The 15,276-nt window shown below is 37.0% G+C and overlaps 1 protein-coding gene across 2 annotated transcripts in view; it reads right to left on the bottom strand.

Annotated features, from left to right (window-relative positions):
- Positions 1-15,276, bottom strand: part of PRL1 (pleiotropic regulatory locus 1) — a 100,027-nt gene that overhangs the window by 17,719 nt on the left and 67,032 nt on the right. For both annotated transcript variants that reach the window (XM_089800186.1, XM_089800185.1), the window contains exons 8-11: positions 1,263-1,326; positions 1,070-1,155; positions 858-959; positions 690-773 (exon numbers count right to left, since the gene is read on the bottom strand). In XM_089800186.1, coding sequence (XP_089656312.1) covers positions 690-773; positions 858-959; positions 1,070-1,155; positions 1,263-1,326 — 336 coding nt within the window. The remainder of the gene's footprint in view (positions 1-689; positions 774-857; positions 960-1,069; positions 1,156-1,262; positions 1,327-15,276) is intronic.

Below are 15,276 nucleotides of genomic sequence, written 5' to 3' on the forward strand. Positions count from 1 at the left end.
GGGTGCAGAGGCAGTGCTCATTGCAGGCATTTGAGGGGCAGTGCCCCCAGAAAAGTCAAGGGGCAGCACTCCTTATGTGTTCCCTATTGCAATACAGGGTGGGGTCAAGGCACAGAGCGCTTGCCACCAAGCACCAATCAAGGCCTTCCAAATCTGACCAGCCTTCATGGTGAATCATGAATGTCATTCTCACAATTTTATCACTTACATTTTGCAACACCTAGAAACCCTTGGAACAGTCAAAGACTCTTTAAAATTTCCAAAAGATCCTTGTGGACATCCTAGAATGCACAAACCAGGGGTCATCTCAGAAATGTCCCCTAGACTTGAGGAGCAGAGGTGCAACAGCTGGGGGTCATGAACTCCAAGCACCGAACATTCCAAAAATGTGGCCATTCTGGCAGGTTACGCACGTGGAACATTGAATTTATAAAAAAAAATATGTGCACTAAGTATAAATAAGAAACCATTCCTATCAAAAACAAAGACCAAAATAAATGCAATAGCTAGCCCTATTATAAAGAACTTTGCAAAATGACCAATATAAATTTTCAGTGTTCTGATAAAGCTTTCATATGAATGCCCATATAATCTAACAAAATAAATTAATTATGTAAGCCTTATTCAACAATAGAATCAATTCTGTATTTGAAAATTGAAAAATTATGGATGAGAATGATTTCAATTACCGTTCCTTGTGTAAAAACTGAACACACGGTATTTTCATGACCACTAAGTGCATATATCTGGGCCTTAGTGCGTATATCCCATACCTGATGACATCAAACGTCTATGTCAACATTAAATTCTATCCATAAAAGAAAATACAGAGAGTAGACATGACAAAGGTTTCATACTCTGCAGACAGAATCACGACCTCCCGTACAGAGAATATCCAATGTTGGATGAAGTGCGAGACAGTAAACACCACTCAGGTGCCCGTGATAAGAACGGATAACCTGTATTATTGAGTATAGTATTATTAGTGAGATACTAGGATAATCCTTGATATCAAACAGGCTAGGCAAGATGATACAACAGCACTCTGTGATATTTTAGTGAGGCCAACCTTGTTATACTCAAGGTCCCAGCATTTGACTTGCTTATCATCTCCAGCAGAAAACATGTAAGGATGTCGAGTACTTATAGCCAAACCTGAAGCAGAGAAATATAACAAAAGAGTGACAACACATTACCCAGGTTTGAATAGAAGCTACTAATTTTTACCGAAAATTTGAAGCATTGTTTTCACAGGAACTAACCTCTTATCTGTTCGATATGTCCAGTTAATGTTATCTTGAGCTTTCCTGTGGCTGTTTCCCAAATCTGCAGGATACCATTAAAGCATCAAAATCAAGAACTGAAGACAAAAGACATGTAACATGTAATCAAGCAAAAGAATCTTCTCTTACACTCAAAAATCTCTTTTCCATTTGGTAACTAGAAGTCCTTGAGAGAAGCATATAGAAATCCCAACATACAAAATGACAAATTCGATTAATTATGCCAAGAGGAACATGATGGAGCCTTATTTTACTCTCCATTTTTATCATAAAGAATGAGCGAACATAATGAGTTAGAGTTGTGTTGATGCATCCTATTCCCAGATTCCAGATTCTTTTTGCTGTTATATAATGTTTTATATTGGTGACTGCACACTGTATTGGGTGTCATTGTCTTTGAGCATCATCTCGATTCCGGATAGAATGATGTGTAGAGATTTTTTGTTGTGCAATCTGGAATCATTTAACATGATATGCAAGTTTGGATAAAGAATGGATTCAGAAATTTATACTCACATACCGGGCTTGTTAACACGGAGATAGCATTGATGACAAGTCATCAAAAGCATTTGCATATATGGTCTAATCAATATATTCTGGGCCTGATATATCTATTTCAGCATTCATTCTTGTATATTCTTTAGGATTCCAAATATGAATGTGTTGATTACAGTAACCCGAGAGTCATTCAATGTAGCTTGAAATTTATTTCAGATGGAAAAGGGTAAGGTTATGCAACAATCATCTTACTACATGGTCAAGGAGCGATTCTATGGCATATTTCAAAACAATACATGAAATAATTGTACAGTAGATATACACAGCAGTCACTCTTACCTTTATATCCGGCAATGATCAAAGACGCTACACTAAGGAAATCATGATTAGCATATATAGCATGGGAAGTAGAGAATGAGCATCTAAGACACATATGAAATCCCTACATGGACACCATGGTTGTAGAGCACTATATTCTTCGTCCAACTAGAGAAATTTTATACGCCCTTCATCTCCAGATTTGTATGTGTATGAAGCATCTATTCAGTAATCAGGGAAGCAGAACCTACGATAGCAAGCGGATGCTCTGAGATAGGCAGAATAAGTTTATCGTCAGTGACCATCAAATTTCAATCGAGCCATCAGAGATATACGGCAGAGTGAAGTGGCCACAGAAAGCAAGGAAATTTTACATCAATCACCACCAACCGTTAATATATCTAATATCTTATTGCATATGTTTCAGGTAAAATGATGGAGTGCGATGGAAAGAAGAGTTGTGGGGGTGAAACTTCCAACATGAGCGGTTGTGAATCAAGAAGCCTCACGGAAGGAATTGGAAACACAGGACACGCAGGCTACATGTGTTGTCCTGCATGGTTCACATAAGATTCATTATCATGGAGCAAAACAGAAGCAAGCTATGGTTTGGAAATATGCACGGGAGGGACAATTACTGGTTCGATAGCATACCCGACCCGATGGAGAATAAAACCAATGCATCCAAGGATATGCAATTACCCATTATACCTATTTAAATAAATCTAAAAAGGGGGTTTAATTTATAAAGATGTAAAGTTTGTAACTCCATGAGATTATCGGGTGGTTGCACTTTGTTAAGTATAGGTAGGCGCTTTAGAGAGATATGTCTTTTCATCTCCGCACCCTTTCATTCATTATAAATATGAAATGCATAATCAAGAACAGGGGACAACTCAGAATTCATATTGATATTTTTAAAGATTTTATATATTCTGATGCACTTATGATGTATTATATTCTCCCATTGACAAAGAAATGAATTCTGAACAAAGCCCGTGGATTGAATTATTGGGTGAATTTTGTGTGATCCGGATAAATTCGCAATAGATGGATCATCTGTGAGGAATGTCTTTATTGTGATTTTATTTCTGGTATTATTATTTATTTTAAATTTCGGAGTTCAAATATTATTGTGTCCTTTATAATTTTTTATTAATTTCTATAAACATTTTAAAATTCGGATAAGTGGACCGGGTCATTATTGCATTTTAAATTTAATAAACATAGATATTGTGAAATATTTAATTGTTTCTGTATTTATGTCTAGTTTGTCTCCATATTACAAGAGTTAAAGTGCATCCTAGAGTAGTTTAAAATTGTGTTCATATAATTGATCCGTCATCTCTGAATTGTTCACATTGTTTATAGTTGAAGTACATTGAATTTTATAAAGTTGTACATTTCAACTTATAATATTGACTCTGTTTGCCCATTTAATTAAGCACTAGTCTTTATATTACTCTTGATTCATAATCCATATGCTGGCAACTATTTCATTTCTTTCTATTGAGGAATTAATATATTAACTTGTTGTGTTGATTCTTTATTTAAAATATTATCACATTTATTTATTTATTCATAATTTTCAAGTTTAAAGTTTTTCTATAATTCTTGTCATTAGGAAGACTTTGAATACATTTGCATTCTAATCAATCTACTATAAGTGTCTTGGATCTAAGTGTTTTGTCCAGGATCAAGTACACCTACCTTGGTTTTGCAGAGCAAGGGATTTGGATCGCACCGATCAACCCCGTCAAGTTGCCCTTAACCAGTTGGATATCCCAGCATCGAGTAGGCAAAGCTCATAGGATTCCAATCTGCGGTTTTGGGAACCAACAAAATAAACTCAGTGGCAGTGAAGCGGTTATGACATAAGTTACCAGTTCATTGGTATGCAGCCCTAGATTTGGATCTAGTTTAAAGTGGATTTGTCATCTAGGTTAACCTGTCTGAAGAATTCACACAAGAAGCAGGAAATGGCCAGTGGAATTGTCCTAGAAAAACTTGGGCAAACCTAGATAACCTTTCAAAACCATGACAAACTTTGAGTGAACCCATCAGATTTTAGGCAACTTTGAATGTGTCTACTGTTAAAAAAAATTCGCCATTTGATTTTGACAGTGATTGATCAGAAGAAAAAAAACCACTAACCCTAATAACAACATCTAACCCTCTTGAGTCACTAAAACAAACACATTTCACCTCAGTTCAACCGCCAAAAGCAAAAACCATTCCTTTTTGTGGAACTTTCATTCTCACTTGTCATCACAAAAAGAGACCTGAAGATTGATCACTGAAGATCTTGAAGTACTTGCATTGCTATTCCTACATGTATGCAAGAGCACATTTACATGTTTCCCCACACACCTTGAGAAAATCTTTCATAACTGCAGGTGTGATCAAGGGTGAAGGGTTTAAATCTCCACAAGCTCCCCCAAACCCTCAAGTACAACTAAGCTCGTCTCAAGAGGCCAAAGTGAAAAATAAACATGACATATCAAATGACTCCTTGAGTAGTCTTTTTATTTTCCCTCTAAAACCCTATGCGCTACATAGGGTTTCCCTCAAAGCACCAACCCTATCATAATCTTAAGTTGGCTTAAATTTCTCACTAAACCCTTTTCCTCCTCAAGGGGTGTTCACTCTATCTCTCTAGATTTAAGTTAACTTTGGAGATTAACTTGGCAACTTTGAGAATTTGTATACCATGAGAAAATTTCACCCAATCACAAGTCCTCTATTACGGGAAGTAATTGGTAAAATATTACCATTAAATATTAAATGAAACTATCTATTATCGTAATACCCTCCCTTAACAATTAATCAATCCACTACACCAAGCTGACCTCTGAACTTGACAAACTTATCTGGACCAAGAGGCTTGGTGAGAATATCTACACTGTGATTCGATGTAAGAACATACTGCAAGTCTATTGTCTCGTCTTCAACCAGCTGCCTTATGATAGTGAACAACCACTTGCTTGGTTCGTTTATGGAAGACTGAATTCCGTGGTAACTTTATAATGCCTTCATTATCAACAAACAAAGTGGTCGGTCCTGTTGGTGACATCTGCATATCCCCAAGCATCCGACGAAGCCATACAAGCTTTACAACTTGCATTAACAGTCCCTATGTATTCAGCCTCTATAGAGGAGAGAGAAACTACATGTTGTTTCTTACCGGTCCATGTGATGGCACCAAATCCCAAGCTAAACACATCCAAAATTTGACATTTTATCATCAGCAGAACCTACCCAATCTGAATTTGTGAATCTACTAAGTCTAGGATTTGGTCTCCAATAATAAAGAAATTCATATCAGTAGTGCCCTTCACATAACAAAGCACACACTTTGTTGTCATCCAATGATCAGCCTTGGGAGTTGTCATAAAGCATGAGATATAGCTGACTGCAAAGCTGATATCAGGTCTAGTAGCAGAGAGGTAAATGAGACTGCCTACTAGTTGCCTGTATGTACTATAATCAACTGGAGGAGAATCAGACTTAGCTGATAACTTCAGACCTTTATCCATGGTGTAGGTATAGGCTTGTAATTCTGCATACGAAACTTGTCTAACAAAGCCATGGCATATTTGGACTGAGAAATGAACATACCAAAATATTGTTGCCAAATCTCAACACCTAGGCAATAATGCATGAGCGCAAGAACAGTCATATCAAGACTGGCATAAAATATGTTTGATTCCTTGAATCAAAGATGTCGAACTGCCAATGATGATCAAATCATCCACATTAATTACCAGAATGATGATGTCACTACTAGTAGTCTTGATATACAAATTTGAGTCTGAAGAACTCTCTAGAAGCCTTTATCACTGAGGTACTTATCAAGTTTCATGTACCATGCCCTAGGGACCTGCTTCAAACCATAGAGAGCTTTCACCAATCTAAGAACTTGTTATTCTTTACCAACAACCTTGAAACTAGGAGGGTGTGTCATGTAGAACTCTTCTTGTAGGTCACCATTCAAGAAGTACTCTTGACGTCCATCTAATGGACCTTCCAACCAAACTATGTTGCCATGGCTAGGACTAATCTAATAGTACTCATCTTTGTTGTAGAAGCTCCTCATAATCAATACCTTAACGCTAAGAAAAAGTACCATCAGATTTGTATTTTATTTTGTAGGCCCATTTGCATCTAATGGGTTTCTTCCCAGGTGGAAGATCAAAAAGGACCCAGATGTGATTCTTCAGCAGGCTCTAGTGTACAGATTTCATGGCCTATTCCCACTTTGGAATTCCTTTAGCCTCAGAGTATGTCTAAGGTTCAAACACACTGTGAAGTTGGTCATGAGAGAAAAATTAACTGTCTCTATATGTTTGCTCTTTTTCCGAGCAATTCTCCCATCAATGATCTCATCATCTCGAAGATCAACGTCTTAGCCCACCACTTTGACCAGAAAGAAGGACCAACATTCGTATCAGGAGATGCTCTATGATCAGGTTCCTCATCAAAAGAATCTCAATCAAAATCAAGTAAAGAATCTCAATCAAAATCAGGTGAAGCATCTGCATATATGGGTGATCCTGCAAGAGAAGCCAAAAGTGTTTGTAGAAGAATCACTGTTAATACTGTAGCTAAGATAAAGATGCAGTATCTGGATTTGATTTTGTGCTGAAATTTTTGCATCAATGTTTCGAATCACACTAAATGATTCACCAACAGGATGAGAAGAGCTAGAGGAGACAAATTGTATACTAATAATGAATCACTGAGTGTGATTCGAATCGTTGATGCAAAATATTTCAGCACACAATCAAATCAAGAAATTTGCATCTTAATACTATGATGGATTGTGGAAACCTCTTCATACTAATACCAATGTCGTCAAAGCTGCTAGAACCCTCCCATCAAGTGGACCTATGTAAGTTGTGTTGGTTCCCAAAACCGCAGATTGGAAATCCAAGAGCCTATCGCTTCTTCGATAGGACTTCTTAATCAGTTATGGCCAACGAGCGAGAATACTTCTCGATTCCCCTACAATTCAAGCTCCGCTACACCCAAGCGGGTAAACCTTCACCTCAAGCACTGACTATCAGGTTCTAGGCTTTTCTATAGCGAATTTAAACGTCTTGAGTTCTTTGGCTGGCAAGGTCCTCGAACTCGATCAAAATGAAATTGGATGTTGAATACTTGATAATTGAATGTTTTGTATAAATTTTGTTAATAATGAATTTGATGCTTGCAGAAGAAATATATAGATTTTCTGGTGACGTAATGAAGTATGAAATCATTTCACAAAAAAAAAATTTGCCTCAAGCAGGTACCAAATGTTTAATGTATTTCTTCTTTGACCCATGGCAAATAGTTTACAGCTGTAGATGATTGCTATCACATCAGCAGACCAAGCTGGGCATCATCCTTAGATTTGTGGCTTCACCAATCTGCTTAATCTGAATCACCGTTGTTGTTTGATGACTTAGTTTACACATACACAACTCTGAGCTCCAAAGCACTATGCCCCATGAGCTCTTCGTTTCTCATGCAAGAAGGAATCACAATTTCTCACCATACTCTAGGACCACTGCCTTCGAAAGATCCAAGCGATTTGTTTTAAAAGTTGGGTGCAATAATATCTTCCAGAATTGCAAATGATTGTTGAATTGCTACAGTTATGATGGTTGTGCTACCACAAGATAAATGCTTCATCTAGAAATGCTACCAAATGATGACATGTAACGCTAATTATCTTTGAAATTTGTTTCCATTGTTACTGTAGTCTCTCAATATAACTTGAGCAAGTCTAAGGTGCCATGTATTTATTTTGAGGATAAGTATATGAAAAGTGATGTCTCGGGTTGTTTCCGTACTTTCATATCTGATTGACTATGTATAATGTGCAGTTGTTGTGCATGAACTTTTCCCACTACCTGGATACTCTATCCAGCATAGGTCTTTATCTATGTCATGAATCTTCATATCATCATTTGGCTTTGGCTGTTTATATCATACATTTCATATAATGATATATCATTCATATGCATCATATTTGCGTGTTTTCTTTGAATCACACAAATCTCTTCTTGAATGCCTCATATCTATTATATATTTTCAACATTACATGTCAAATGGAGGCCCAAAGTTTCGCCAAAAATCAGAGCTCCATCAGTGGCTCTTGTTGGGGACATATGCTCCTTGTGGGCATAATGAGATTCCAACTATCTCTGGAGGAGCAGACCGAGCATCCATGCATAACATCATGCAAGGTGAAATTGGGTGGCCCCAGGCCCCCCAAAAAATGAACATTGATTCTTCCCTCTATCAAACACTTGATTCTGATCATGTAACACCTTCTTTCTTCTAATCATGATATGCTTTCCTTTCATCATTTCAGTATGCTGCCCAAGCATCAAACTTGTAGTAGGTGTGCCATCCTCATGAAGAACATTCATCGGCTCAATTTCATCAACGAAGTCTTTGGTATCCGTCTTACTTGCCTTCGAGAATTCATTTGATGTACTACAGTTTCTGCTCACTGGAAGATCCTTATGTACACAATCTGAACAATCTGAACAAAAAGAATTTGAAGATAACTCGCACTCAAGAACCTTTTTATCAAGAACTTGATCAGGTAGGATGCTGGAACAATTTTTAGAACTATTCTCCAACATACTCTCCTCATTACGCTTGGCTTATTCCACCTCACCTTCACATGTTTGATGTACCTCCTGCTCATAGGATGAATTCAATGATGTTTCACCTTCTGAACACACTTCATGAATTTCATCAATTTCAAAATCAGACCTGCTATCTTCATCATGATGCTGATGGATTTGATTGCAAAGAAAATCCTCCTCAAACAATGGATTTGAGAATATAGTGAATTCAGATCTGTCTTCTATTACTTCTTCTTCAAACAATGGGTTCAAAAATATAGAAAATTAAGGCATACTATCATGAGAGCTTCCATTTGGATCATCAGGTGTGTCATCAACAAGACTAATGTCTTCATCAACATTATCTTCTGAAACTTCTCCGTGTTCATACATTGTATGCAGTTCTACTTCATCCTCACTATATGATTCCTCTGAATTACCATCTCCTTCATCTAGTACCCCTTTAGAATGCACTGACCCATCACCTTGCTCACCATGGTGATTTGACAAAAAAAATTGGACCATTTTTCTCAACATCCTTCTGATATTCTAAATCTAACAAGGCTGAAATCTCCTCCACAGTAAGAGAATCCTCTTCCTCATTTTCACATTCACTGTCAGCTGTAGGCATATAAGTATCATCATGGGCTGATTCTCTTTCAAAATGTTCAAAATTTTCATCTCTATTTGAATCTGAAACTTCATTTGACTCATATGTTACTTCAGTTCTACATTCATTTTCCTTTGCAACCAATTCATTATCCATAAGTTTGAGAAAGTTAATAAACTGATGATCATATAAGAGGCCAAATTCCCGCATCCTGTTGAGAAGATCAGATGATGGAGGTCTATATTCCAAAGGTATTTCTTGATAAGCATTAAACATCCTCATGAAGAATTGTGTTGCAAATTCATCTTCTTGCTTTTCTAAATTCCAAAATGCATCCAAAGGAGGTATATAATTGAGACTTTCATCCAATATTTGGAAAAGAAGCATCAAATCAGGACCTTTTGGCGAGATTCCCAACACACAAAAGTTTCTTATCAATTCCTTGCGTGAAGGCATGATGTATGAAGATACTTCCCAAAAAATATCCACCATCCTTATAAACAAATGTGTCGATGTCTCGCCCTCATATCTTTCTAGATTGAAAAAGGCATCAAGTGGGTGTATGTATTCTTCTTCCATGGTATAACATAGATCCACCTCCTGATCGTAATACATATTGTCCATGTTAGATAATCAAATCACTTCCTTCTAAGTCTTCTCCCTTAGCAAAGTTACCAACTGAAAATTGTATTGAATAGAGTCGCCACCTCTTTCGAGGAATGTATTGATCTTTCGGGTTCTCACTTCCAGTAGAGTACACTTCAAAACAAACTGACACAACTTCTTTCTAATTCTGATCTACGAAAATTGAAACTTTGGGTAACTTCACAATATGTATTGCATGCAACTCTCCCAGTAGAGTCGCCAATCTATTGGTTCCCAAAACCACAGGTTGGAAATCCAGGAGCCTATCGCTTCTCCAATAGGACTTCTCGATTAGTTATGGCCAACGAACGAGAATACTTCTCGATTCCCTACACTTCAGGCTCCACTACACCCACGCGGGTAAACCTTCACCTCAAACATTGACTGTCTGGTTCAAGGCTTTTCTATAGCAAATTTAAACTTCTTGAGTTCTTCGGTTGGCAAGGTCCTCGAACTTGATCAAAATGAAATTGGATGCTAAATACTTGATAATTGAATGTTTTGTTTAAATTTTGTTAATATGAATTTGATGCTTGCAAAAGAAATATATAGATTTTCTGACTTCAATAAAAAGATCAATGCCTCTACTCATCCGGGCTATTGAGTCAACTTCAGTGAACTTTTCACGTACAACTTCATAAAGTTCATATGCATTTATATTGCTAACAATTAAATCATCAAGATGCGACAAACCAAATATTACGCAATCTTAAATTAGTCCAGATTGAATTTTAACTCCTCTCGCAAGGAGACAAACTGGACACAGATGCGGAAACAATTAAATATTTCACACTATCTGTGATGCTCGAATTTAAATGCTAGATGACCATGTCCACTTATCCGATATTTAAATTGTATGCAGAATTCCAGAAGATAATTATAAGGACGATTCACCTGCAATTTAAATCTCCGCGCCATTTTAAAATAAACAAAAGACATTTTATTTTATTTTAAAAGTAAAATAGTGGAATTTATATTATAAAGCCATATTGAGCCCTTATTCCTCCTTACAAAAATATATAAATATAAAAATGCTTCTTCAGAGTAAATCTAAATGTAATTGTTCGGATATTGAATTCTATCTTGAAAAATAAATTCTTCCTTATTTATATTTGTTCACATAAGGGGACATGACTGTTCAAAGTCAAGTGTCATATTATTTGAAAATAGATCGCACCTTTCCCATTTGCTCAACTTTTAATTAATTTATACCGTAGGTTAAAACATTAATACTAATTTTTTTACGAGAAATTGCTCCTATCTTGGACTTCACCGTTGACGCATACTGGAACCGATGATAATTTCAATTCATTCCAATTTGGTGGTTATCGATATTGAATGGCCCTTTGTTTTTGGCCCTCCACGCATCTTTTGTCTTCAAACTCTTAGTAAGATTCACCTCCCATTGGTTCTTTGATTATCGGACACAAGTATTTAATATATTTTTTCAACACACACGGGTCTTGACGTGTCTTTATAATGAATCTTCATCTCTATTCATCGCGACAACTACACACCTCTGTCTTTCTACATGATCGAATTAATTGAGAGCCTTACTTTGTCTTGTTGTTCATGACTGAAACATGGCCTTGAAAGGTTTGTGTACTCAATTGGTATGATGCATCGTGCTTGTTCTCCTCGGCCTTTTCCTTAATTAGATATCATCGTACGAATCAATTCTTCAAACTTCTATCATTCATATCTATACGGTTTTCTTCAGGCATCAAGACAAGGCATAAATATGAATATTAAGAATAATTGCATCTTTGTTATTACTTTGCAAGTCCCAACGTCGGATCATTTTCTCCGCTATAGTCTCTCAAGAAAAAATAATGTCACAAGAAAAATCTGGTGACGTAATGAAGTATGAAATCATTTTACAAGAAAAACTATGCCTCAAGCAAGTACCGAATGTTTAATGTATTTCTTGTTTGACCCACGGCAAACAATTTACACCTATAGATGATTGCTATCACATCGGGAGACCAAGCTGGGCATCGTCCTTAGATTTGCAACTTCACTAATTTGCTTAATCCGAATCACCGTTGTTGTTTGATGACTTAGTTTACACATCCATGACTCTGAGCTCCAAAGCATTATGCCCCATGAGCTCTTTGTTTCTCACGCAAGAAGGAATCACAAGTTCTCACCATACTCTGGGACCATTGCCTTCAAAAGATCCAAGCGATTTGTTTTAAAAGTTAGGTGCAGTAATATCTTCCAGAATTGCAGATGGTTGTTGAATTGCTACAGTTATGATGGTTGTGCTACCACAAGATAAATGCTTCATCTGGAAATGCTATCAAATGATGACATGTAACGCTAATTATCTTTGAAATTTGTTTCCACGTTACTGTAGTCTCTCAATATAACTTGAACAAGTCTAAGGTGCCATCTATTTATTTTGAGGATAAGTATATGAAAAGTGATGTCCCAGGTTGTTTCTGTACTTTTCATATCTGGTTGACTGTGTATAATGTGCAATTGTTGTGCATGAACTTTCCCCACTGCCTGGATACTCTGTCCAGCCTAGGTCTTTATCTATGTCATGAATCTTCATATCATCTTTTGGCTTTGGTTGTTTTTATCATATGTTTCATATAATGATATATCATTCATATGCATCATATTTGCGTGTTTTCTTTGAATCACACAAATCTCTTCTTGAATGCCTCATATCTATTATATATTTTCAACATTACATGTCAAATGGAGGCCCAAAGTTTCGCCAAAAAACAGAGCTCCATCAAGCTGAACTCCCAAATCATGAGTCTTCATAGGCTGATCTATTGGATCGAGAACAAGAGAAACAAGCATGAATGGTCCTCGCTACTCATCAAAGACTACACAACTATACAGGAGACAAGATCTCTCAGTGTTGATCAAGTAGTAGGCTTTGTGAAGACTACTATATCTAGCAAGCATGATTTTCTGACTCTTGGCATCCAACTTGGTGTGTGACACATATGTTGGCATCAAGTTACTATTGCCATTAGTGACAACAATTATCTATATCAGTATAGCTACCGAGCTCAGCACTCAGTTTCCTACACTCATCGAGCTTAGAAGTGTTCAGCAATTTACACTGAGCATCTCAATTTCTACCGAGCAGTCAAAGTGTGTCATGAGAATTCAGTGTAAACCGAGCATGGAAACTATAATGTTTACCAAGTAATGCAAGGTAAACTCAGCATGGAGTATCTACCGAGTAACACTATATCTACCGAGTAACACTACATCTACCGAGTCACCAGTGGTCACCGAGTTCAGAACTACGTTGAGTGATTAGTATGGACCGAGCCTTCACTTCTAACGAGTGCATTACAATGTCGAGTAATGCAGTGGACATCGAGTATCAGAAGGTCGCCGAGTCAATTCAATGAACCCGAGTTATTTACTATTGGGCCAACTCAATAATGTTTTGTTCACTTGTGTTCTAGCCGACCTTGCAATTATAATTATTGGAATGATATATATGTAATGTATTATATCATTTACAAGGCATGCATGAGAGTATCAAGAAATAGACATGTAATGTTTTGAGAAGTGTAAATGCGAATCAGCAGCAATGCAGAATACTCAGCAAGGTCAACAAGGAACAGTAAAGATTCATCAATCACAAAAGGTGATCTATACTTCAAGGATCTAGTCAGCAATAAAGTTGTAAGTCAAATCTATTGTTTCATCCTAACAGGTGAACCAGTTTTTAAATCATTTAACAAGGTAGACTTAACAGTCTTTTGTAAATCTCTTAACCGAGTGCATACTTCATTGTATGTTTATAAATCCTCTAACAAGGTGAACCTAGCAATCATTTGTGCTCCTAACAAGGCAGATCACCAGAAGTGGTCAATGTAAACCTTAACAGGCCAACTTTATACTGCAGTATTGAAGTTTTGTGGGTATCATCCCCACCCCAGTTTTACTTTCTATTTGGAAGGTTTCTGGGTCACCAAATCACTGTGTAGATGTGTTATGAATGTTTGATCTCTCATACATACAGTAGATTAGATGAACGAATGGTGAATAGTATATATGATTAAAGTGTTGAATTGTATTCAAAGTTTTGAGGTTACTGATTCACCCATCCCCTCTCAGTAACCTATCATATCTTGAATATTTCCAACAGCATCAAGGATCCAAACATAGGCAAGAGAGCCAAAAACCTCCAGGTGACTGATTTTGGGCTTGCGACCTAACCAAGCCTCTTTCGGAGTCTTACCTTTGACCGCCACAATGGGTGACCTATTCAAAAGGTAAAATACAGTGCCTGTAGCCCAAAACTTTTTCAGAACAATGTTTGTAGTCAAGCATGGATCAAGCCATCTCAATGATTGTTTTGTTCCGAAATTCAACTAGCATGAATATCACAGACACTAGAGAATTCATTAGAACAAAATTCTCCCCCTCCCCCACCCCATTATGTGACCTAGGAGCAATAACAAATTTCTCAAACTCTTTTTCAACTAGTGGTTTAAACTTCTAAAATATAGTAAACGCTTCTGATTTCTTTTTAAGAAAATAGACCCACATTTTTCTAATAAAATCGTCAACAAACAACAGAAAATATCTAGACCCGAGAATAGGAGTGGCCATAGGGCTGAAGATATCGGCATGTACAAGATGAAGTACCTGAAAAGCCCTCCATGAATCGACACTTTTGAAAGGGGTACGATGTTTCTTTCCATCCTAGCATGCATCACAAACTCCAAGCTATTGAGTCTAAATCTCTCGCAATCTAAGAGAAAGCTCTTCCCAAGCAAGCTGAGAGAGATAATGCACATTTCAGTGCCCATATTGCTAATGCCAAAGTGAACTGATAGAAGACCATTGAGAAGCCATAGCTAAGTCCCAAGAATCACTAGAATCGGCAAGTCTGAAAAGACCATGATCCTCAAAGACAACTACAACAACATCCTGAGTCTCCCTATCACTAATGGTGCACTAATGTGAACTAAAGGCAACTTCCAACCGTGGAGAGTGTCACAGCAATTGACTGACTGAGAGTACATTTAGTTCCATCCCTGGAACATAGTACACATCAAGGAAAATGAGATTCCTACAAGGAGACTGAATCTAAATGTTGCCTTTGCCAACTACAATGTACTCTTCCCCTCCAACAAAAATAACTAAATCTGAAAAAGGCTAGTAGTCAGTGAACCAATCTCTTTGGCGGGTAAAATGATGATAGGCACCTGAATCAATGCACTAGACAGACAATTTGACATGATCTGCAGGTCCATGAAGGCGTAAAAGGCAGATTTTGTCTGCTCAGTGTGCTTTGTACTGTTTGGAAAAA

This window comes from Cupressus sempervirens, chromosome 9, assembly GCF_028749045.1.
Source record: "Cupressus sempervirens isolate cs-2001-9-10 chromosome 9, ASM2874904v1, whole genome shotgun sequence".
Taxonomy (NCBI): Eukaryota; Viridiplantae; Streptophyta; class Pinopsida; order Cupressales; family Cupressaceae; genus Cupressus; species Cupressus sempervirens.